General features: G+C 35.4%; 1 protein-coding gene across 1 annotated transcript in view; it reads left to right on the top strand.

Annotated features, from left to right (window-relative positions):
* LOC124640805 (dopamine receptor 2-like) overlaps positions 1 to 20,641 on the top strand; it is a 34,705-nt gene extending 14,064 nt beyond the window's left edge. Inside the window, exons 2-3 of the mRNA XM_047178737.1 lie at positions 20,136 to 20,220; positions 20,367 to 20,641. Of these exons, the coding sequence (XP_047034693.1) occupies positions 20,136 to 20,220; positions 20,367 to 20,456 (175 nt within the window). The 3' untranslated portion in view covers positions 20,457 to 20,641. The remainder of the gene's footprint in view (positions 1 to 20,135; positions 20,221 to 20,366) is intronic.
* Positions 20,642 to 24,124: the final 3,483 nt, after the last annotated feature.

Raw genomic sequence — 24,124 nt, 5'->3', positions numbered from 1 at the left:
ATGGTCGAACTACATAAATTATGACTTGCGGTCCTCTGTCATGGCCTATATATTATTGTAAGTATGGGGCGTACCTACGCATCACGCAATCGCAGGTTTGCATGCCATTAGGAAAACAAAAGAATGCTATTGTCACTTTAGAGTGTTCCTTTTTAATCTGTGTAGTGTGTTGCCTGGTATATAGAAGAACGTTTTAGTGATGTTTTACGTATTTAAGCAGTTACAAGAACCGGCAACAAATACCTGCGAAACATTATATTAAAACTAAGAAGGAAAATTCGCCAAGCAGGTATATTATTTTTTGTAAATTAAGGTTATGCAGTCTATCTTTTATCTACATATATGTCGTCGTTATCTATCTATACTTATAATAAATCTGTAGAGAGGTCAATTCTGTACATTGAATATATTTCCAAAATAACTATTAGAGGGTGATTAGTGATCGATACTGATGCCAAAAATGCAATCAGTAAAATTTTTGTCTGTCTGTCTGTCTGTCTGTCTGTCTGTCTGTCTGTCTGTCTGTATGTTCGTTATGGAAACAAAAACTACTGGACGGATTTTAATGAAACTTAGCACAAATATTCTTCATACTCCTGGGCAGGTTATAGGATACTTTCCATCACGCTACGATCAATAGGAGCAGAGCAGTGAAGGTAAATGTTGGGAAAACGGGAGAAGTTACTCCATTTTTTAAGCTTCCGTCGCGTGTGCAGCCTTAATGGTTACAGCTACACAGAAACCATGTACGACGGAAATATTCTTCATAAAATTATGTAAAAAATATTCCATGGCAGCATATGTCTATCTTTTATGGTTCACTCACAATAACACGTAAAACTCTCGGTAGCTTAGCAGTTCAAAGCTTTCTGATTATATTTGTCTACTATTTCGTTTATAACACTCTCACTCACACTAATTAAACATAGTTAACAGTATTATCTATTAATTAAAAAAAGAATGATTTAAATCGGTAAAGAAACACCAAAGTTATACATGAAAAACGGTAATAAGCCACCGCGCGCGAATACTGAATCACGTACGCTATAAGGATCATTTTTGTGCAACGGTCGCCGCGCTCGACGCGACTCGCGGCGCGGTGGCTGCGCGAGCTTCATACAATATTTGGCTGTTGGTGCGATTGATGCGAATAGACGTTCAGAGCGTTCAACCTTATTGCGCGACTTTTAGGTTTTAAATAATTTATTTTTAACTTTCTTTTGTTGTTATTTTATAAAATAGGTTGGTACCTATTAGTTATTTTTGTGTTTAAATATTCGTTCAAATTACAAATTATTGATAGTTTACATTTTATTACTTAAAGCAGGCCTCTGTCACTCAACGTACTTGCGCGCGATAAATGCCTACCGCTCGCTGGGTTACCGGTAGCCCCACGCGGCTCAGGGCTTTCAACAGTCACACGCGCCGCGCGCGCTCCAATATTATTATTTTTATTTCGTGGCATGTTATGCTGTTGGTTTTTATTAGGTTTTTTAAGCTACCTCACAAACTGATGGATTATTTTGAGTTGTGTTGGTTTATATGCGACTATTGTAAGATTTAGAAACATTTTATATGTATGTACTTATCTAGTAATTCTATTTTTTTTTAATAAATTAATACTTATTTACTTTATGATTTTAACAACAGAGATCATTAGGTGCTTATTTTACTTTAGATACCTACTTAGTTATATGAACTGTATTGTGAGTTTTGTAGCTCAAAACACATCTCGAGTGTAAGTAGGTATATGTAGTTCTGGTCCAACTTAATGACGACTCGGAACATTACGCGTGTCGCTACGCAGAAACCAATTTTAGGTATGTATCAACACTCGACGGAGTTGTACCATATGGGGTATGGCACTTGTGCTCGAAAAATAGTTGGAAACCGCCTTTGATTTTGACGAAAGCTTTACTTAAGTACTTACCTCGTATTAGGTAATATTTAGTAATATGTAAGTACCCATACTCCATTTTAGTAGGCAATACAATAGTTAACTAAAGAAAAATATTCTTGATATTACTTTTTATTTAAAAACTCAGTTTTAAAAAACGCTATCTTAAAATAAGCGTAACTTTGTTTTCCTACTTAAATATTAATAAATTGTAAGGGTGCGTCCACATCTGGCGAATGCGCCGCGAATGCGCAGCACGCGAGCCGATCGCGAGCTGTCCGCGCGCTGCGCGCGTGCAGTCACTGCAATAGTTCGGTGCGCCTCTTTAGCGCAACTCACGCAAGGCTCGTATAGAGCGCGCGAGCGGCGCGCGATCTGCGCGCAATCAATTCTCGCCCTTACAGTTCCGTATATTGGCTCAGTACTATCGAAGATGGCAGACGTCGCGCGCCGCCTGCGCGCCGCTCGCGTGCGGCGCTTAGGTCGCGCGCGAGCTGCGCGCGTGCGGCGCAGAAGCGGCGCACGAACAAAAATGCACGCGCGCAGCTCGCGGACAGCTCGCGATCGGCTCGCGTGCTGCGCATTCGCGGCGCATTCGCCAGATGTGGACGCACCCTTAGAAGCAACCCTAAGCACGGCCACGGCACGGTTGCGGTCACTGAACTGTGCGCTATCGCATTGGAATAACAATCAAGCGCTCGAGCTTTTAAGGTTCATTTTATAACGCAGCTAGGAATTTGTAGGTAGTTGGGGAACTTGTAGGTGCTTATAACAGTAGGTATGGACTTTTTTGTATGGAGTGATTTATCTGTTACGTAGTAACTATTATATAATCTGTGCTTAAAGTAGCAGTAAGTACGCATAGATTTAGATAATTGGAGGGGCTGGTGTTTATTATTTCTTCCTCTCTTTGCACAAAGTCCGACTCTAACGCGGACGAAGTCGCTGGCAGAAGCTAGTATGTCTATATTTTACTTTTTATATATCCGTCCGATATGATTAAAGCGGTACAGATGGTTAACATATAATTTAACCGCATTTAGCACTTGAACCTAAAAATACGCCTTTTTAACAAACTCGGAAAAAAATAATTCATACTAAAAACTAACCATACCTTGTAGTGTAACATCAATCTTCCTCATTTCCACAGCTATTAAAAATTCCTATTTATAAAGTAACCACCTAACCCTTTCATCTAAAACACAACGGACACTGCGCGGATATGAAAGTAACAAGATGTAATGAAAATTTCACTCAGTAACACATTCACCTAGCCCACACATTACTCATAAATAGTAGAGAACCTTTGCAGAGATTACGGTTAAGCTAAAGAGCACTTAATTAATTTATTTTTATTTATTTATTTATTTAATTCAGGCAACTAGGGCCCATAGAAAATACAATACACAAATAACAATTAACATTAAAATAATTATAAACTAATACATACAAAAATAAAAATTAATCGTCAAAACAATCTATTTGCTAACACGAATGGGCGGTGTCGTGTTGCACTGCGTGGTGTCGCGTAGCCTCCCGCGGAATCGCCGGAATACGACACCTTTCGGCCAAAACGCTTCTTGGAACATGTCGAGATGCTGAGTTGGCACACGTACCACAACAATTTGAAATTTGTGTTGTGTCTCGGCTCCAACCTCTCGACTCTTAAGGTCCAGTTCGTCTTGACTCGTATATACTCCACGATCTCCTCGACCTTCGTGGAGTGATGAAGGCGCGACACGTACAGCTGCGTCGTAGGTATTGCAGGGCGCAGCAGCATGTTCGGACCAGTCAACGCAGTTCCGCATTGATTACGGCTAGATGGCTTCTTCTTCCTTCTAAAGTAATATAATGTAAGATTTTGTTTTAAATTACCACTTTATCACGTTTTATAAGTGACGTGAGTAAGTTCCTTTGTCATTATTAGTTTCTCAATTATCTGGGCAATTCTTCAAACCTTGACAACACTGGTTGTCAGACTTTCTAGCTTCCAGTAACGACTGTCAAAACAAGTTAAATGTCAACCGGGATCACCAATTTTACGTGCCTTCCGAAGAACAGAGGAACTCACAACTCAAGACGAGATAGTCACTCATCCAATGAGACTCAGTCAGACCGATCTCTCCAAACGTAGCATTACTTTATGATGCATCCAAAAAATCATTTATTAATTTGATAACTCACAAAGAATAATAATAATATATCGTACACAATACACGTGTCTACAAATATTCATTTGAATATAATAAAAATGTCTAACATTATTTGATACGTTTGGTCTATATTACCAGAAAAACAATAAATATCCTTCATGTTTTATTGATTGACATTCGATATTGAACCCATATTTCTTGAATACATGTTATATGTAACTACTGTAGCTAGGTAACATCTCCAAATAACCAAACATTTTTGAGTTTCAAGTAAGCTTAAACCGAGTCCTATCGCAGTCTAGTTCGGTAACGAATCTTAGAGATCAAAAAATGACAAAGGGTATCGCAGCTTAGCTAGCTTTCTGAAAAGCCGATATCGTATAGGCATGGTACCTCTATATTTCCTGGAACGTCTACTCACAGATGTTTTTCATCCACTTTTTAACAGCACTGTTTTCAGAAGAAGTGATCTATGCCAATTATTGTTAGTTGTGCTTCAATTTGTCATATCTTTTGAAAAAAATAACATATAACATTAAAGAATAGATAACAAGTCTTGAAATACCGAAACCTTACTTAACTTAAGTTCTATTTATAAGTATTTCTTACGCAAATTTTACATAGATAAGTGTGTAGTAAGAAATAGAATGACGTTTGACAGGTCCTTAAAATGTACTGTTATTTCAGTATTTGACCTCTAATGTTACAAAACCACGATTAAATATTTAGGTAGGTAGGTACATACTTCACGGCTGAATCAAAATAATTACTTTTGCATCCTACTTATATCCTACTTATCCTACTTATAAATGTGAAAGTTTGTGAGAATGTATGGATTTATGTTTGTTATTCAATCACGCAAAAACGGCTGGATCGATTTGATCGAAATTCGGTATGTAGATAGGTGATACCCTGGATTAATACATAGGCTACTTATTATCAACACACCACGCGGGCGAAGCCGCTGGCGGAAGCTAGTATTAAATAAGTATTAAATATTCTCGCAGCACTAAACAAAATTAGTTTAGTTAGATGACAGCAAGTTTTCAGTTCAGTATGTTGGACGAACAGACAGCTAAGTTGTCTTTTGTTCGTCAAGTGTTGGCCACAAATTCTCGAGTACACTACCACTATTGTCTATGGACGGAGACGACGGCTTTGACGCTTTCAAGCCACAGAAAATGGAAAATGGAAGCTAGCTTTAATAAAGGTGTCTGGTTTAAATGTCGGTTACCTATAAATATACGTAGATATTTTTGTGGTTTTATTTACAGAGTAAGATTTATATTAAAGCATATAAATAATATTAAATCTAGAAGTTTTTTCATTGATCTAGAATTATTTTTATCGAGAAGACTAAAAACGTTTAGTTCAACTGAAATCAGCCTCTATTTTCCAAAAAAATACTTATATCGATTGTTTATTTTAGTAGCGTTTACTAAAGTGTTTGTACTCTAAAGTTATTCATAAATAAATCAATATATTTAAATCAGGACTAAAATATTTGATCAAACTTTACCACTAATGTATCCTAAATTTAGAATTTGTTTGCAGAGTAAACACCCCAGCTTTAGACTTACCTCAGGCTATAAATCAGTTGAGCTGTATAATTAATACCCACTACAGCGAAAATATAACACTAAAATATTCATACAAGAAGAACAAGATAAAATAAATGAAGTTACAAGCAACTAAATTAACATAATAAACGTGTTAAATACTCCACAATTTGTTGAGAGCATAAGCGTAAACGTGCTTCTACAACGTCCTAAAGAATCTCTTTAATCTGGTTGCAAAACCTTTGAAATAATAGTTAATACTTTGAAATAATATCATAACAATGTTAACAGCACTGTTATCATGTTCAGAGAAAGCGGAATCACTTTATATTTTACTGGCATCGTAATCTAAGGAATAAAAAGTGTTACGGCCTCCTTGTACCCTCGAAATGGAGGAGGGAGGCCAAACGACGGCTTTTTGACTGACAATACCACAAATTGCACAGTTTTGTACGCATACTACTGCCAATATACCCATGTTTTTTTAGTGCGCCTTATAGTGTTAATAAATCAAATCTTGTGTGATGTTTGTATGGTTAGTTTTATAGTTAACAATGGCACGTAAATCGCTGTGGTTAAGTTTAGTTAAATGAATTAGAGGAGGTTTTAGTGGTACCTAGTTTTTAAGCCCCCAGTACACATTGGCCTGTGTTGGGCCAAGCGTTGCAATGCACAAATGTAGGCCACGATCAAATGATGTTTACACATTGGCGCATGGCTCATTGCTGCCTGGCAAACCACTTGCGATGGAGTAATTAAGGCCGCGGCTATTTATTTGTACACTACTATATATATTTATACTATACTACACTACTATATATATTTATATTATACTACACTACTATATTTACTACTATGTTTATTTTTACACGCAACACAAAAGTGTACTATCCTCAGCGGTCGGTGAAGAACTAAACATTGGCCGAATGTGTAAACACCACACGCCAAGCTGGGCCAAGATTCCTTTGATGTGTGCCCAAAAAACCGACAACTCGCCGAATGCGCGCCAACCTTGACAAATGTCCGCCAACCTGCACCAATACCCCGTGTACACATTGGTGATGGCGTGTATTGGCCGCACTTGGGCCAACGTGTACTGGGGCCTTTACAAAATGTTGAAGCAATTGTTCTGAATGCCAAAATATACATGGTAGATATTATAGGTAGAAATATAACCTGAAACTAAAAATAAACTTCCATCTCTATTAATAACAAAAAGAATGTCACTATCGCGCCTATTCGAGTACATACATATTTAATCCAAGCCTATTTAAATAATTACACGTTACATAATAACGTAATTGTTCTCCGCTCAAAATATGGCTATTTATACCTTTCTTTTGATATAAAAGTGGTGAAAACGTTACAAAATTTATATTCCTAAGGCATGGTCTAATTTGGGCGCAGACAAGTATGAATTGTGTATGTTACTGGTGAAATGATGGCGCCCACATTATTCCGACGATATGTGACATTCTTTTGTTTACACACACATACACATACATTCAAATGGTGAAAAAAAAATGTGTGTGAAACTATTGTCGCAGCCCGCACGTATTCAAAATGCTTACATTTTTATTGAACGTTTCAGAGTATGTTTAGCACTAATCTGGTTTTTCTGCCGTAAAAAGAGGCTTTGTTTGGAAAAAACCGCCTTAAACTCCTAACCCAATATTGGCTTGCAACTTTCGGAGTAAAATGTTGGCCTACAAAGGATTATTGAACCTTCATATTGAAGATTGGTTCAGTTTTCTTTTTTCACAAACATGGAGAGCTAAACTGATTCGCTTACTGTAGGCGCAACTGGGAAAAATTCAGGCTTCGAGCTCTGAAGACTGATAGTGGCTTCTAAGCCCATCAGTCACTGACCACGATCAGTAGCTTGCTATCTATCAAGGCTCGCTGCAACATATGCGCTTCATGTCTAATGTAGACATAATGGCTTCTTTTTGCTGGTAAAGCATCAAATGACGCCACCTGCTGTAGGTGCGGTGTGAGGGAGTCAGGCTCTTCCTAACTAAAACCAACTATGTACCTTCTTAAGTCTTTTATGTACCAGAGCCGCGGTAACACTTTCGAACAATCCCGCAGCTCTCATAACTATAACCTCCTCGACTTACAAGCAGTCTTTGTTGCGCCTATTTAAACACCAACATCCCGAGTGCACGCCATTGTTTCAACCAGTTTATAATGAATGCTTGCAATTGCTATCTCGTTTATAGCGAGCCTATTGTTACAACTATTGTGTTACTGAAAGCCGGAAAGTCTAGGCTGTTGAGGAAAGTAGGTAATCGCTGTTGTAGGTGTGTGTCGGGTTTTAAGGATTTGAGTCAGTTGGGGAGATCTTCTTTCTCGTGAAGGTGGATAAAGAAAAAGAGGATGAATTGTGATTCATGTTGAGTCCAAAAATACGATGAATGAATTGTATGAAAGACACTATCGCTGGAAAGAATGTCACTTGTGAGATGATGTCGAAAGACAAAGACATGCTGCGTCGACCTCAATGAAAATAAAATTGGCATAAGAGCATGATTATGATTTAAGATCTTGTATTGGGTCTTCATATCATGAAGACAGGTTATTCGACTAACTTGTTAATTATAGGAAATGAAATAATGAAACTTACACAATAATAAGAAACAAAAGACTACATAACTCATCACCTGCATTTCAATAACAAAATATCTTCTCAATTCAAATAATTTATATAAACAGACCTTATTGCAACAGTAACTTTAATGAAACGTTTACTCAGCTTCCTGTAACATACGTACCTCACATTTGTGTAGCGACGAGCCCCGGTTCCGGTCGGTCTCGGAGTGTTGGCGGAACTGACAAGTTTGTTCAGTGCTGCCAACATTACTACATTAACCCATTGTCATTAAAGTTGCGCGGTTGTTTTACTGTGTGAATTAAAGTTGTGTTTGCAAGTTTTGTGACTTCAAGATTGTGATGGGAGAAAGTTGTAATGTTGTCTTAGAAAATACAAGTTAACGGGACAATTATTTATTTATTTTATTTAACGAACTTTTCTCCGATTTCTGTAAAAGAAGATTAACATTATGAATTTTTAAATTCCCACTTATAAACCTTTATAAATTCCAACTTCCGAATCGTTTCTGTCAGATAGATGTTTGTTTATTCGTTTACTCGTTAATCTCGTGTAAATTCTATGGTCCTATTAGAAAAAATAGTTTCACTGTTATACAGGAATGAATTTTAAGCAGTGCGCAAAAAAAACTGGTGGTCCAAAATCATTAACAGAACATATCTGCGTCATCAGTAAAAAATTGTTTTTCATTCTTTTGTCCGCCCTAAAATCAGCAAAATATGGATACCAACTATTCTTACGCGCTTGGAGCAGCGCTCGCGTCAGTGAACCGGTTTCGCGTTGCCGTCGTGCCTACTATGACGACTGTGACCGTACTATCGATTACAAAATAAACACCTTTCGATATCAATAACTTTTCTTTTTTGTACTAAAACACGACAAAATAAAAATATACGTATCTATAAAACTTATTTAACTATAAGTGGACAAAGTTTGCGCACTGGATAAAATTCATTCCTGTATAGTTTATTTATTGAAGAGGTCAACATGCTACTTTTTATCCCGGTACGATGTTGTCCCCTCTGCACACGGATGAAACCGCTTACTAAACTTGATATCTCACTAACACACATCGCACTAGTTAAAAAGAGATTTTATCTGAAATTCCCGAGTCCCCTAAGGTCAGTGACCTTTAATCTCCATCCTACTTTCATTTGACATGATCTCCAATTTACTTGAAAGTAGTAGGCGTATCAGTTTATCCATCCTTAAGGGCTAATCCATAGAATCGTAAAACTTCCTATCCATGGCCATTGGGTAAAGCTTCCGTACCCAAAGGGATTGAAGAGGACGTTCTTAATTACACTACTCAAAGCCTGAAAAAAAAATCTTTACTAACAATATTGTAATACTGGTTGTTTGTTTGCTTGAACGCATTTGTGTCAGAAGCTAAAAGATCTATTTGAAAAAAAAAAACAATGTTTCGTAACCCATTCGTAGAAAAAGGCTATAGACTGATTTTTATTCGGGTACGCGGATTAGTTTCCGAGGTACGCGAGTGGAAGTTTAGTAATACTTTGAAGGCTCGTTTGATGATAAGGTATCTATAGGAAAACTTGTTACCAATATGTTTCAGTTAATTTTGGTTCAATCGACATAAGTATTTACATTATAACACAAAAAAAAACAAACTATATTACCTAGTAAAACAATAAAATTAAAAAAAAAAACATTAAGTATATCTAAAACTTCATCCCCATCGCTGTCAACTGGGAGCGTACCCAAGAGGCTGGCAGCATTACCTCGTTGGATGGCCATAAGTTAGATAATATACATACATGAAAGGTATTCAGTACTACTGGACAGCTACTAAGAACAGTTTAACATTGTACCAACAAAATATATTACCCAAAACATGTTTTTCCCACACTCACGCAAACACAATAATATATTTGTGTAGCAGTATTTACACGATGTTTTGGTACAAACTCCGAGTAGATAACGGTAAACTTTGAGGCTGTGAGCTCAGAACGCACAAGTTTTGTGGTCGCTCTATTTCAATACACGAATTGTGAGACACGTTAATACTTACTACATTTTGGGAAAATATAGTAACGAGTACAACTTATTTATGTTATTATCAGATTTCATAAGGAGCTATTTTTATTTTGCTATATTTATTTGTGATGCCTTATAGAAAATGAATTTGTTTTTTCAGACGCTTGTTATATGGATCAAATGCAAAAGGAGCGGACGGATCCATTTACCAATTTTTTAAACATTTAAATGTTGGGAAATTTATTCGGGTCCAAAAAATATTTTAAATCATTTAAAAATAGGTGTATTCTTCGAGGGACATCCCTATATACGACTAAGACTCAAAATCAGAGCCCCTTAATACTATTTTTTGTTCAGTCTGCATTATTTAAACAATCATTTCAACGTGTTAAAATTAGGTAAGTTTACTACTAACCCTCTGTATATCAGAACCGCAGACACACAATTCTACTGTCTTCATACAAACATACGCATACGCATACGCAACATACATAACAAAGTTATTAGAAACGTAAGCTAAATATATCCCTAGACTTTTGTATAACTAACCCAATATATCATCATTTGAACTGAGCCATTGATAAAACTATTACCGAGCTTACAAACTTCTACGAAACACGTACACACGACGGCGAAGCTTATCCCTCCATAATCCTTGCAGACCGACACTGCACACGCAATTGCCTTACAAACTTACACAACTTTCAAAGGAAATTACTTTTTAAACACAAAATTTGAACTACTTGTTTTATACTAGCCGTTTTGACACGGTTTCACCCGAGTACCGTGGGAGCTACTGCCCGTTCTGGGACAAAATATAGCCTAGGTTACTTGTTGAGAGTCTGGCTTTCCAACAGCGAATTTTTCAAATCAATAGCTGTAGTTTCGGACGCCTTTCGGGTACAAACAAATAAAAAAAATTTCCCTCTTACATTTTAACAACAAAATAAAATCCACAGAAATGTGTTAAGCATTTAATTCTAGCTGTACTTAACACATTTTTTTATTCTTAACATGTTTTTATGTTCTGTGACTAACAGTGGAAGAAACGGAAGCTAATTACCCTAATTAATGCTTATGAACATGGTCGTTTCATAATGAATGGAAATGCGAACTGCCAATGTTAAGCCACTTTATACTCATTAGTTCTACGTTGCACTATTTTCATGTTAATAATAGTGGAAGTTATTCTGGCAAAGAGGGGAGGATTTTGCAACCTAGAGTAGCAAAAACAATGCTAATTTATTAAGAACGGAACCAAAAACAAATGAACGTAGAGAGTCGTTTGTTTTACCATCTTTGTGAAGAAAACTAATTGCCTGAAGTATATTTATAGCTTCTGCATTGATATTTAAAAGTGGATGATACCACCGTTTATGTGAAGCAAGTGTCTGTTCACAGATATAATAATAATAGTCATTAAGTGTTCAATAGCTCGTCACATGCTCGTGACGTAAATGGCAGTATTGCAGTGCACATATTATAATGAGTAAATCATGTATCATATACAGTAATGCGTACATTACACTCATTTGTTACACTTTATTACTATTAGGTACAGTAAGTTGAGCGAAAGATCTCAAATAGTGAAACTCTTGTACCTTTGTCGGACAAAGACCTCGGCCTTGCTGTGACCAATATTGTAGCAGTAAACAATGATTAAAAACAAATTATAATAACTTTAAAAGTTACAATAAATAATACAGTTTTAGCTTATTGCAATAAATCACAAAATGCAAACAACAAAACGATGCATAAATTCGTACGAGACGTGTAAGTATTATGCGCCCCGACTTTGCAAAGCATGAAATATTTAATTGACACAAATACGGCATTTGAAGTACACACTACACAGCCACGCAAGCTTACATAAACTAGTAGTATTCTTTGTTTTATTTGCTCGCAAGTGTACAGAGTAAAAGAATTTATTTGACAGGCAAATAAAGAATATCGGAATACTAAGACACTGGTTAAAGTCACTTACTTGGAGCGGTTTCAAAGTAGTAAGTAGATTATTCGCTCTGTAGGTAAAGTGTATGTAATGTGTGTGTACATGCTAAACTGAGCGGATGCGTGCGTAAATTACGCTGGTCTGAAAGTGCTTTAAGTATTGCATGTGTATAGGGATCTTTTGACCGAGCTTAATTATTAGGCAAAATTCCTATAGTTACAATACTTTTTTTTTAACTGGCCTATCAATTTCAAAGTCGTGGTGGCCTAGTGGGTAAAGAACCAACCTCTCGAGTATGAGGGTGTAGGTTCGATTCCAGTTCAGGCAAGTACCAATGCAACTTTTCTAAGTTTGTATGTACTTTCTAAGTATATCTTGGATACCAATGACTGATAAAAAGGAAACATTTTGAGGAAACCTGGACTATTAAGTCTGATATCACCAACCCGCATTGAGCAAGCGTGGTGATTAATGCTCAATCCTTCTCCGTGTGAGAGGAGGCATGTTCCCAACACTGAGACGATAAAAAAGGCTGTAACAGTAACAGTATCAATTTTAACGGGACACACAATTTTCGTTCTATTATGTGTTTTCGTCATTTGCTTAATTGATGAATTAAATGCATAAAATACATAGGTATACTTTAAATACCTACTTGTTAAACATAAGAGCGGGCATACCATGGAAATACGCGGCATAACGGAATGCGTCAAAAGGTTGAACCTTTTGAAACGTGACAAAGTAATCATAAATCACATTTTATTTTACCCCTTTAACTGAAAAATGTTCAAATGTTTTCCTGCCCGTATATTTTCAGGTTTAAAATTTTAACAATGGAACGCATGAGACAAATTATATGGGGCATTTCCCCTTTTGGGGTTCCGTACCTCGAAAGGAAAAAACGGAACCCTTAAAAGATCACTTTGTTTTATTTATTCTACCATTTCTGACTTGTTGGGTCATATGAAAAGTATTTTGAGTTAGTTTAAATAAAATTGAACTGCTTCTGGGAATATTGTAATTGTACTCTATGATTTCCAAGTCATACTAGAAAGTTTTTAACTTTTACAGTAAACAACACTTTTTCACTCTATTGCTCAACAAATGCAATTTCTATATTTAGAACATACAAATGCCAACAGTTTGCAAAAATCCAATAATAGACAATCAACGTGTTTACAAAAGCGAGTTAAAAGCTTTTAGACAGGTGAACATCAAATGGCGAGATCTTGCAAAAATGTAAAAATCAAATACGAACCAAATTCACCATTTATTTTGTACCGCGGTGGCAGCCATTCGTGCTCGTTTTAATCAGCGAAGCTTTTTAATTAATGGTCTAACAAATTGATTCCTTGCATGCACTGGCAACCACAGATATTCATTAAAAAAAACTTAATTGAGATTTTGACAGTGATGATGGATTAAGAAGTTAACAAAGAAGTCTATGGTAATCCACGCATATTGAAGCTTGTTATTAATTTCATGTATTTATGCTAAAATGCGGTTCTATAACCAAATTGCGGGTAAAAAATAATAACCAAGCAATTCGTTGTGGTTAACAAATTGTGCGAATAAATAATATAATTAATACCTATCCGTGGTTCAGCGGTGTGAAAATATTTTAATTTTATACCAAACATTCGCGCTTTAACGCCTGTTTCGCAATACCGTTCCGTTTTTACATGAATAACATTACTTTTAAGCTTGATAGATGTTAGTTTACCTGAAATTGTTTTACGACATAACCCCTCATTTATTTTGTTAGAGAATAATTACACCCAATTAACAAGTTTAAGAAATATTTGAGCTAAATCTGGGCCTATAAGAGAACTTAATTCCGCCAACTGCTTTACCCATATCGAATAGCACCTATTTCGCGCGTCCGGATAAAAATAACCTCATCGATAAATAGACTATCTAACACTGAAATAATAATTGAAATCGATCCTATAATAACCGGGATTAGCGCGTTCAAACAATCAAACAAAAAATTCAGCTAATAAAGCTATATTATAACTGCGTTAATAATACCTTTTTATAGATTATACTTTAAAATCCAAAACAAAATGTATGTCACAAAACAACAATATTCAAAATGTGTCATTTTGTGTACAAAAAGTATCAATAGGTAACCTGTTACATCCTATAAAAGTACATTTATTAAAACTAACACACTATTTCTCATTTTAAAAATGAGTCCGACCATATTTCCCCGTGGTTTATCCACATTAAAAAAGGCGTTATGCATCAATTTCTATCCAGTATTTTTCCCATAGACTGGTAATAATGCTATTATTCCACCTGTAGCCGATAAATTAGCGATCAAAAGCGTTATATTTGTTCTTTTTCCCTCAGACTGTTTCGCAATTTCCTCCGTGTTAAAACCATGTTGCGGTTGGATGAAAAATTCCTTTTGTTTGCTAAACTTGAGTCGCGCTTAATATGATGTAAATTACCACTAACATGAGAAGTTTTGTAATAAAACTGAGAATTGCTTGACTAATCTTTACTTAATTTTTAACCGTATATATGTATGTTTGTGCGTGATTATCTCACATTTGACTGAATCGATTTTGATGCGGTTTTCAGCATAGTATTCGTCAGACTTAGGAGGCGGTTTCAGTTGTCCCTATAATTGAAGTCGGTTTTATTTTTTGTTTGTAAAAAGTTCATTAATGGTTAAAGTTTGAACACACTGCCTTTTCAAACTAAAAATAACAATTACTTCTCACAAGCTGGTTCAACGCCGAATTAATGAAACCAATGCTAGCCTTTACAAATAAAAAAAAAAGAACAGAACTTAAATGGCGAGTCTGTTCCATTTTCAAAATGTTCGTATTGTCTATTGGATCCCACAGACGCTTCCATTACATTTTTTCGAACAAAACTTAAATTGAAAAATTCCCGAGCGCTCTCTTCTAAAAAGTTTTTATAACTATTCATATTTTAGGTTAGAGTGGCGTTTGACATACATAATATTTTTTGAAGAAATGCGCAAAATATACAATTGATTTAAAATAAACATCTTTCGACAACAATAACTAATTTTTGGCACATCAAAGTATACGTGTCTTTAATACTTGGTTAAAAAATATTCAAGTATTTTGAACTCGTGGAGTGTCCAACGTAGCAGCAATAAAGAGTTTAATGTTCAAGATTTAATAGTCTAATAGAGCGCAGGTGAGAACCATTGAAACGGTAGGATTAGCACAGTTACTTATTCGCAGATATTTTCTGAGTAAGGCACACCTCTATTTAAAAGAAAAATGTTTTTACATTTCTTCGATTTCTATTACATTGGTAATTTCCAGTGACTGTTATTGAATTAAAAAGTAATTTTTATAGTTCGTTATTACTTTTTAAGTCGCCATTTTTATAGCACTTGGTATGCACAAAGTGCAGCAAAGGTAATTTTCGATACAATGCTATATTATTTTAATTACTGCAAATAAAATTGTCTTCTGCACCTAAATAAACCAACAAGCTTAGCCTAAGTGTGTACATAGTATATAACAATATACTGTTAAATATATTACTGTTCACTAGTGTGAGCAGTAATATATTTAACCACACGTTTTAAATTAGCTTCGACTAACATCTCATGATTTTTTTTAAACACAAATTCTTGCTGTTTGTTTTCCTTTTCTACAAATTCAACAAGTACGCCAAAGTATTTCAAAGAATTAAGTTAAAATAAGTAGAAATAAAACCAGCAGTATATTCTCTCATACCACGCTGCATTGCCGGCATTTTTCACTGAAAATCCTTTGTAGGCCTGCGAAAGAAATTTTAGAATTTCATACTCAGGCTTATTTCGTACTTTTCTATGTTATTTGTCCATTTTCCCTTTTGAAATGGAGTAGGTACAGCTACAATGGTCATTTAATGGAGTATTTTCATTAAGAGGATTACGTTGTTTTCCTTTTGATAATTTTCATTTCAGTTGAGTTTAATTTCCAAGCGCAGAAGTCGTATTGCATAATTAGGTATTGTTTTTGTTTTGCAACCTAATTGAATGCAAAGTTGAAAGCATCCATTTTTTTTAAATCCAGAATTTAAAAAGTCACGTTAAAAACTTCACTTTTTCTAAGAGGATGGAAAAATAAATGTTTGAATTCTGAGGGTTATATCATAGAGGATAACAAATCTTTCAACTTAACATCGTTTGCACAGTTGTCTTCATAAACGAAATATTATATGAGTTATAATAAGTGCGAGAGCTTCTAAAATAAAAGCCTTTAATATTACAGCGTTCCCAGCAAAGAGGGAAAACCTCCACAATTGAAATTTCATTACTTGTTTGCGAGGCTTCCCTTTGTAACCTTAAATTAGAGTATGGGCCGCGCTAGTACGTAAATAATAACGTAATATACACTGGCCTATTAAAACCATACACCTTCTGAAGTCCTGCCTACTTTTATGAAGTAATACTGTTCCTTTTTGATTATTTGGACTTCTGAGTGTTAGACGTTATCTCAAGACAAACAAGCTATGGAATTATGTGAAGCACGAAGTTATTACAAGTGATGCCTGAACTACATATGTTTCTCCCAGACTTTGATATCACAACCAACATACGTAATCACCAAAGAAATTACTCGACGTAATTCTCTGCCATGAAGATTATCGCTTGTCTCGGAGGAAGGGAAACGCAGAACTGACAAAATAAGACAACTTCTCTGCTCTCTTCTCTATTTTAATTAAGGGAAAGTTCCCTCAATTAAAATAGTTAATTAGTGGTGTAGAAAGGAGGGGGTCCTTTCTATTCACTATTTTAATATTTCATTCACTACATCCCCTCGCGTCCTGCTGTATGCAAGCCCTGCATTCATCCATCTACACAACAAACTAAAAACTACTCTGATTTCACTATTCAAAACGAAAAATAAATAAAAAACATAATGCGCACTAATGCTTCATGAAGGAAAATGCATTACATTTTCCGAAAATATTATTTTTGCTTTTAATATTTTTCTAAAATTCGTTCGTAAAGAAGGCTACTATTTTCGTATGACCTATAAAATATTGTAATCCCACTCTTTTTTGCAAAGTGTCTTGGCCGGCTTTTCACACTCTTTGGAACCGTGCACCTAGCTATTGAGGTTTCTTGAGCACTTGTATTAGGTCTATATGAAATAAAAACAGCCAGTCCGCCATCCTGGGGAGGCCACCATATTGGATTTGTAATTTTCTTAGTTAGTCATATTTTGATGTGAGTTGTCATCAGAAGTCAAAGATGAAATGCACACGATTTCATCCTAATCGAAGACTGGAAGTGGGTCTAATTAAGATTCCAAGATTTTCTTACAAACATAGTTAGTTACATAGGTATTATGTTTGTTTGTGTGTGTGGTGACATTAGAACAGGCTTGATTAAAGAGCAGCTGTGTTCCGTGTTGTTCACGAGGCTGAACCCACAACATGGTGGATGTAAACTCAATATGTGACGTTCCTCTCACGGTACAATGACAGTGTTACATGGAATCCGAAGATAACCGTCGCCAAATTAGCTTTGTTGGGTGTTAATTAAATTGATTAAGTAAATTAGTTTGTTCAATGAGGAGATTAAATGATAATGTTTTTATTGTGATATCTGCTTCTCAGAACTTTCATAATAACTTTTAAACTAACTACTAAACATAAAACTACTAAAACTACTAAACATTAGGTCTTGTAGGCTTTGTCTCACAGATTTAAAAATTAAATACCTATAGCCTGGCAGAAGGTCAGAAATCAAGTTGAAAATCTTCCTAAATGAACTCTTCTATAAATTCGGAAGATTATCAGCCTGGATATAACAATCATACTTTATCATATCTTTTGCCCGAAAGCTGCCATTTAACAGATAAGACCCATTCTATAATATTGTACTGTAGGATATTGCTACTACTTCCAAATATGAACACAATGGAATAGTGCACTTTCGTTCCACACTGGCAGGACTAGTTTATTAAATAGAAGTATTTTGAGGTTGCTCCACTTTCTGAGAGTTTCTGTGAAATATTCATCGTTTAGGGGATTTGTTAGTTGGTTCAAAACAAAACACGAGTGAAAGAATTCAAATTAAAATAAAAACAAGAAAGAAAATTATAAACTTGGTAAGATTTCCGAAAAGATATCCTCAAGGTCTGAAATGTTCTAATGTTATTTGTATTGGTGACTATCGTTGGCTATCGGTCTAGGTCACAAAATATTCTTTTATTTCTTGCGAGGATTCTTGTTTTTGCCAGCTATACCTACACGTATTACGAATCAGTGTCAATGTATACAAATGCTTTATTATTTAAGTTTACACCTGAATGTGTGTTTTCTCATTGAAGGTTTCAGTTATTCATAAGTTAAATCAAAGTTAAATAAACTGTTTGCTTGTAGTCTCTGTCACTACATCATTTAAGAGCCAACGCTAAGAATGGCTGCGAAAAGACTATAATACCAGGGTAACTTCACACTGAAACATTTGTACATTACATGAAAATCATCATGAATAAGCCAACAATTCCTACTATGTATAACTTTATTATATTAAGATCACCCACGAGACAAAATTCGAAGGTAACTTCCCCGTACGAAACGGGAGAATTTTCGCCTTCACCTCGATAATTTCAAATCTTTCCTTGCGCTGATCGTATCCCCAGCCTATCAGGGTAGGACACCAAATTACAATGTTAATGAACTGTTTCTACCCTCGTTCCATTTCTCGAAGAACTTGTTTTTATTGGACTTCTTCGAACAGTTTCAGGCAAGGTCCAAAGATACTTTTTATTCGCCCTCTAAGATGAAATATTGCTTCAACAATGGGAAAGGTCAAATTTGGAGACCAGATAAATCATATTCAATCGGGTGGACTAAAAAATGGACTGGTTAATTTATTTAATGCAATTTTGCTTTTTCTGGAAATCTACATAGTATAGTGGGCCAGTATTATTTGAAAAAAATTACATTATTTATAACTTAGTTACATACTTACAATACAATTACTTTGTTAGTGCCATAGTTCTGTTAGTTTATACCATATAACATCTTATTTTTATCTCAATAAGTACCATTTTTGGAAATAAATCAGTCAGAAGTCAACTCCACTCATACAATGGTGCTTAAAATTATTATTCTTAGATCTCACTCTAAACTTATTTTTGACTCAATTTCAATTAACAAAACAACAATAGCGTCATTCATTTGTTCATTCAATTGTCTTAAATTGAAATTCAGTTGAGGAGATGTTATCAAAGCAGCATTGTACTCACGAGAACGATTTATGTAAACAAATCAGAATGATCTATTTTTATACCATTCAGGCACTTTACCGTTGATTCCTGATCAAAGATAAAACATATTAATTTAAATTAGAAAAATATATTTTTCTGCAATATCTAAATATCAGGAAAAGTGTTACTAATTCGATTGAATATAATATCGGTTAAGGTCTAAAATTAATACTGGGAAAGTATAAGAAGTAAAGAATAAGAAGAAAAAAATCAGTTTCACTTGGTTTTGAGTTAAACGACATATGTATGTACTGAATAACTTAGTAAGAAAAAAAGATATTATATCAGAAAAGATAAACATTATGGGCCTTACTACAAAAACTTTAAACCCTGTTTTACACTTGTCTAATAAAATTTTGGCTGCAAAATGAACCATATGTCAACGTCATAATCTGTCATTTTTTTAGACAAGTCTTAAACTGACGTTTACAGTTTTTGTGGTAAGATGGCAACCGTCTTACCACAAAAACTTGTAAACGTCAGTTTAAGACTTGTCTAAAAAAATGACAGATTATGACGTTGACATATGGTTCATTTTGCAGCCAAAATTTTTATAGACAAGTGTAAAACAGATGTTTAAGTTTTTGTAGTAAGGCCACAAAGATTTTGTCAGTAGGCCTTGTACAAGTATCCGTATACATTACAAGTGTGACTTTGGAACTAAGCGACTTATCTTTAAAACATTTCTACTTTTGTTTCAGGGCTTTTCTTAGAATTCTGTGCGTGTGCTGCCCCAGAAAGTTGCGTCGAAAATACCAGCCGCAACTACGGTTCAAGCAGTCCCAAGTAAGCATGCGACTTTACTCACAAAACTTAATAGAAACTAAGTTTTTCTTTAGAAAAAAAGGCCTTAAATAAAAGGAATTTAAAATTGGGTTGCAAATTAAAAAGCTTTTTCTTAGATCGTTATGAATTTGTTCTTTTAATTTCAGTTGCGCACGACTCGACGTTATTACTCATCGAGCGAACTGATGGGCATACAACAGCTCAGACAAAACTCCTGCGAACAGACATACATATAGCGAATCAGCTCCATTCTATACATCGCTTCGATTCTCCTCCATATTTCCAAGTGCCTTGATGAAAAAATTCAATTCGTATCTTCCAAAAGTTTCTAGAATACTTTATGCGAATTAGGAGCTATTCAGAGCCGTGCGAAGGAGCGTAATCTCGACAGATATTAAGTAGACGTATGTTGACATGGTTCACTCGGTCCGCTCGTAGGCGATAGAGGTACGTGCAGACTGTCTTGTTATCGCTCACACGCTGCACTCTGTCTCGGTGTGCCCTTGTGTGCCCTCGTGTGCCCTCGCCCTTGTTACTGTCCACGCTCTTACAAGAATTTGTCTGCACTCGTGTCATTGTTAACTGAGATAACATAATAACCCGACTCTCTGACTATTCTTCAACGCTTCTCATTCCTCTACCATTTTATAGTTCAGCGGCGACGCTTGTTTCTGCATGGTTCCTTAACATAATTACGTAATTTTAATTTGTGTTTTTCTTTCGCATAATCACTGGTTTGCATGACTGGGATTCAATGGATACCATAACATGGCGTATTAATTATTCAAAGTCAATTATTATGATGTTTTATGTAATAAATCACATCTTTCATTCCGTCACGCCAATACATACACGCTATCTTTGTGGCCTAAAGTTCAATTGAGTTCATAACCTGGTGACACTATTTTGTATTTACTATCTAAATTAAAAACCTCGTGTTGAATGTTTTTGAGATGTCTTTCCAATACTCATCATGCCTTAACGTAAATTCAATTTCTTACCTGTTGTCAATTGCATGATTCAGAACAAATACTCCTTCCGCTTGAAACGACTCCAATAAAAACTCTGAAGTTGTAAAATTCGTCTTTAATGGTTGCAAACAGTTGATTACTATCAATTTAGCAGTCAACCGGGGAATAACGGGGATGTATATTGCAGTACCCGGTGTCGACGATGATGTACTCGTCGGTGTCGCAGCACGAGATGTGTCGGTTGTGACATCAGGCGCGCGCGGGGACGTTCCGCGCGCCGCGGGCTCGCTGCTCCTGATGCAGGGATCGCCGCGCGTCGCGCTCCCGACGCAGCGGCGACCGGCAGCCGTGCCCGGACCCTTACCGCATGAGGACTATAGAGCACACCTCCTTCGACGAGCCCATCCAATGCGTAGAACGCCACCTGTGCGCCGACGTGCCATACTGCCACGACTCCGAATCCGTCAGTGAAGTGAGCCTCGACAGCGACAGTAGGAACCCCTCGATCAAACGTAACGTTAGCAAAAAGAAAGTGACCTACCAAACCAAAGCCGACGTGATCTCAAACTAGTTAGGTTAGTGGTGTAAATAAGTGTAGATTGTTATGTGTCAGGTGGCTGGTTGTTGGAGATTGCCTCGATTGCCAGATTTGCATTCTATATCGATTTTGGCATCTGTTGAAAATCTGTGCTGCGTTTCTGTGTTGCGGTGCGCTGAACGACGACCGCTAAAGCTTTGGTTTTCGATGAAATTCTTTACTTTATGTGCTATGTAACAAAGTATGCTTTAACTCGAATATTCAATAACAATTACTTAAATGCTTTAATTTTGTTTCACTTAGGTATTTAGTTTCGAAATATGATGCAATAGAAGAGTAATTACTCAAACCGAAAAAAAGGCTTTTATTTTAGACAGTTAAGTTCCACCGTATTCAAGGCAATCTCAAATAACAGTCAATTAATTCTAGTCATGACTTTCCACGGGAAAAATTTCAATCAGGAGCTGTGATTTACTGATTAGCTGTATATATTAATAAACAATGTATATAAACTATGTAATATTATCACCCCATGTAATGCTTATGTACTTAGTTCCATGTAATTCTAGACGGGAATGTTTGCGCTTCATTACATTTGTAAATATTGAGAAAAATATTCATTAAAACATTCCAATATTGATAGCAATACCTAATATGTTCTATGTTGAATTAAAGAATGCTAGGGATGGCAATTTTAGATTTTGCCCATATACTTATGACTTTCTTTACGTTAATAATTGGAATTGAAGGAAAATTTAATTGACTTTAGAATTCCTTGATTTTAACAAACCTGGTGGCTTATTATGTCCTATTTAGAGAATAGTTGTTACCATCTCCACCGAATAAAATGAATTAGATAATAAAAAGAACTCTAACACACAACAATCTGAATATTGTGTTTAAATGGAAACTTAATAATATTATTGAATATTGATAATTTAATCCAAATAATAATTTGTTTAATTTATTAATGTAATTATTTTTTATTTCATGGTTAGAGTAAATATTCCAAATTGAAATGGACCTAGCGAACCACTTTTATGTTGAAACAATATGCATTTAATTATTCCGAGTAATATCAATTTCAACAATCACTATTATCGCGGTAATATTAAGCTTATTTACCGCATGAGGACTATAGAGCACACCTCCTTCGACGAGCCCATCCAATGCGTAGAACGCCACCTGTGCGCCGACGTGCCATATATTAAGCTTATTTAGCAAAATTGCTGAAATACAAATCGATAATTATTTAACGTTAAATATGTATAATTCGAAAATAATAATTTTGAATTATAGCAAAAGCAAATAAAAACAGCTGCGCTCAGTTTTCAATTATTTTTATTACTTCGAAAAAGTTTTCTTAATTTGAAATATGGCTGCTTAGAGTTCTTCCAATTTCAAAACGAGCGTTTTTGTTCAACATTCCTTTTAATATTAAAAACGTTAATTTAATGGATATTTATTATTGTAAATAATGCTTAGAGTCTATACTTAATAGTGGTCTAAATATTCCTTCCATTATATGTTCACCTATTACCTACCTACTTATAATTATGAATTTTCTGTGATTACTTTAGCGTTGTATGTCGTCAGTTGTTTTTAGTCTTTGTTACAAATCTTTCACACTAGCGGGTTTTCGTACGGGTAGTAAGCAAGCAATTGACAACTAGCTACTGGTTCAAATGAAGACATGTAAAACCCTTTGATGGCAAAAATCATCAAATGATCCCGCTGTGGGTTAGCAGCGGTGAGGGAGTGTCAGACTTTTACTGACTAAAAATCCATCGTGTTCCTTCGTAGGTCTTTTATGTACCAGGGCTCCGGTATCTCTTTCGAACAATCCCGCAGCTCCCTCGGGCTTTGGCCCTGCTGGGCTCCGTGCGACAATTTTATGTCGCGCGTGAACACATCGAGCGGAAAATCCGCTTGTGTGAGATTGATGTTATACCTTCATGGAGGTAAAAAACTACAGGAGGTTTTCACTTCAGCATAAAATGCGTGATCTCCCCTAACACTAGTCATTATTACATTTTTTATCAGTTCTTTATTTATTTATTATTGTTTTTTTATATAGTTATATTTAATATTGATAAGTTGTCAGAAAATACGCTTATAAGTATTCTTTTGATAAAAGGTGAGCTTTAAGACTGATATGATCGCTCCCGTGAGAATATTAAATACTTACTTATTTATTTCTTTAACTACAGTATGCAAGTTTCTGTACAAAGCTTTACATGCGAAACTATTTTTAAGTCATTAGTAAGTTTATTCACATACCAAAAGGGTCATTTCATTCCCATTTTTTAAATAATTAAAACAGTTTATAGTCATGTTATTATTGAGTCTTTACGTTTAATATTTTTTATATAAAGACAAGACAAAAGCTCATATC

This window comes from Helicoverpa zea, chromosome 21 (assembly GCF_022581195.2).
Source record: "Helicoverpa zea isolate HzStark_Cry1AcR chromosome 21, ilHelZeax1.1, whole genome shotgun sequence".
Classification (NCBI taxonomy): domain Eukaryota; kingdom Metazoa; phylum Arthropoda; class Insecta; order Lepidoptera; family Noctuidae; genus Helicoverpa; species Helicoverpa zea.
This window is presented reverse-complemented; position numbering and strand designations above follow the sequence as displayed.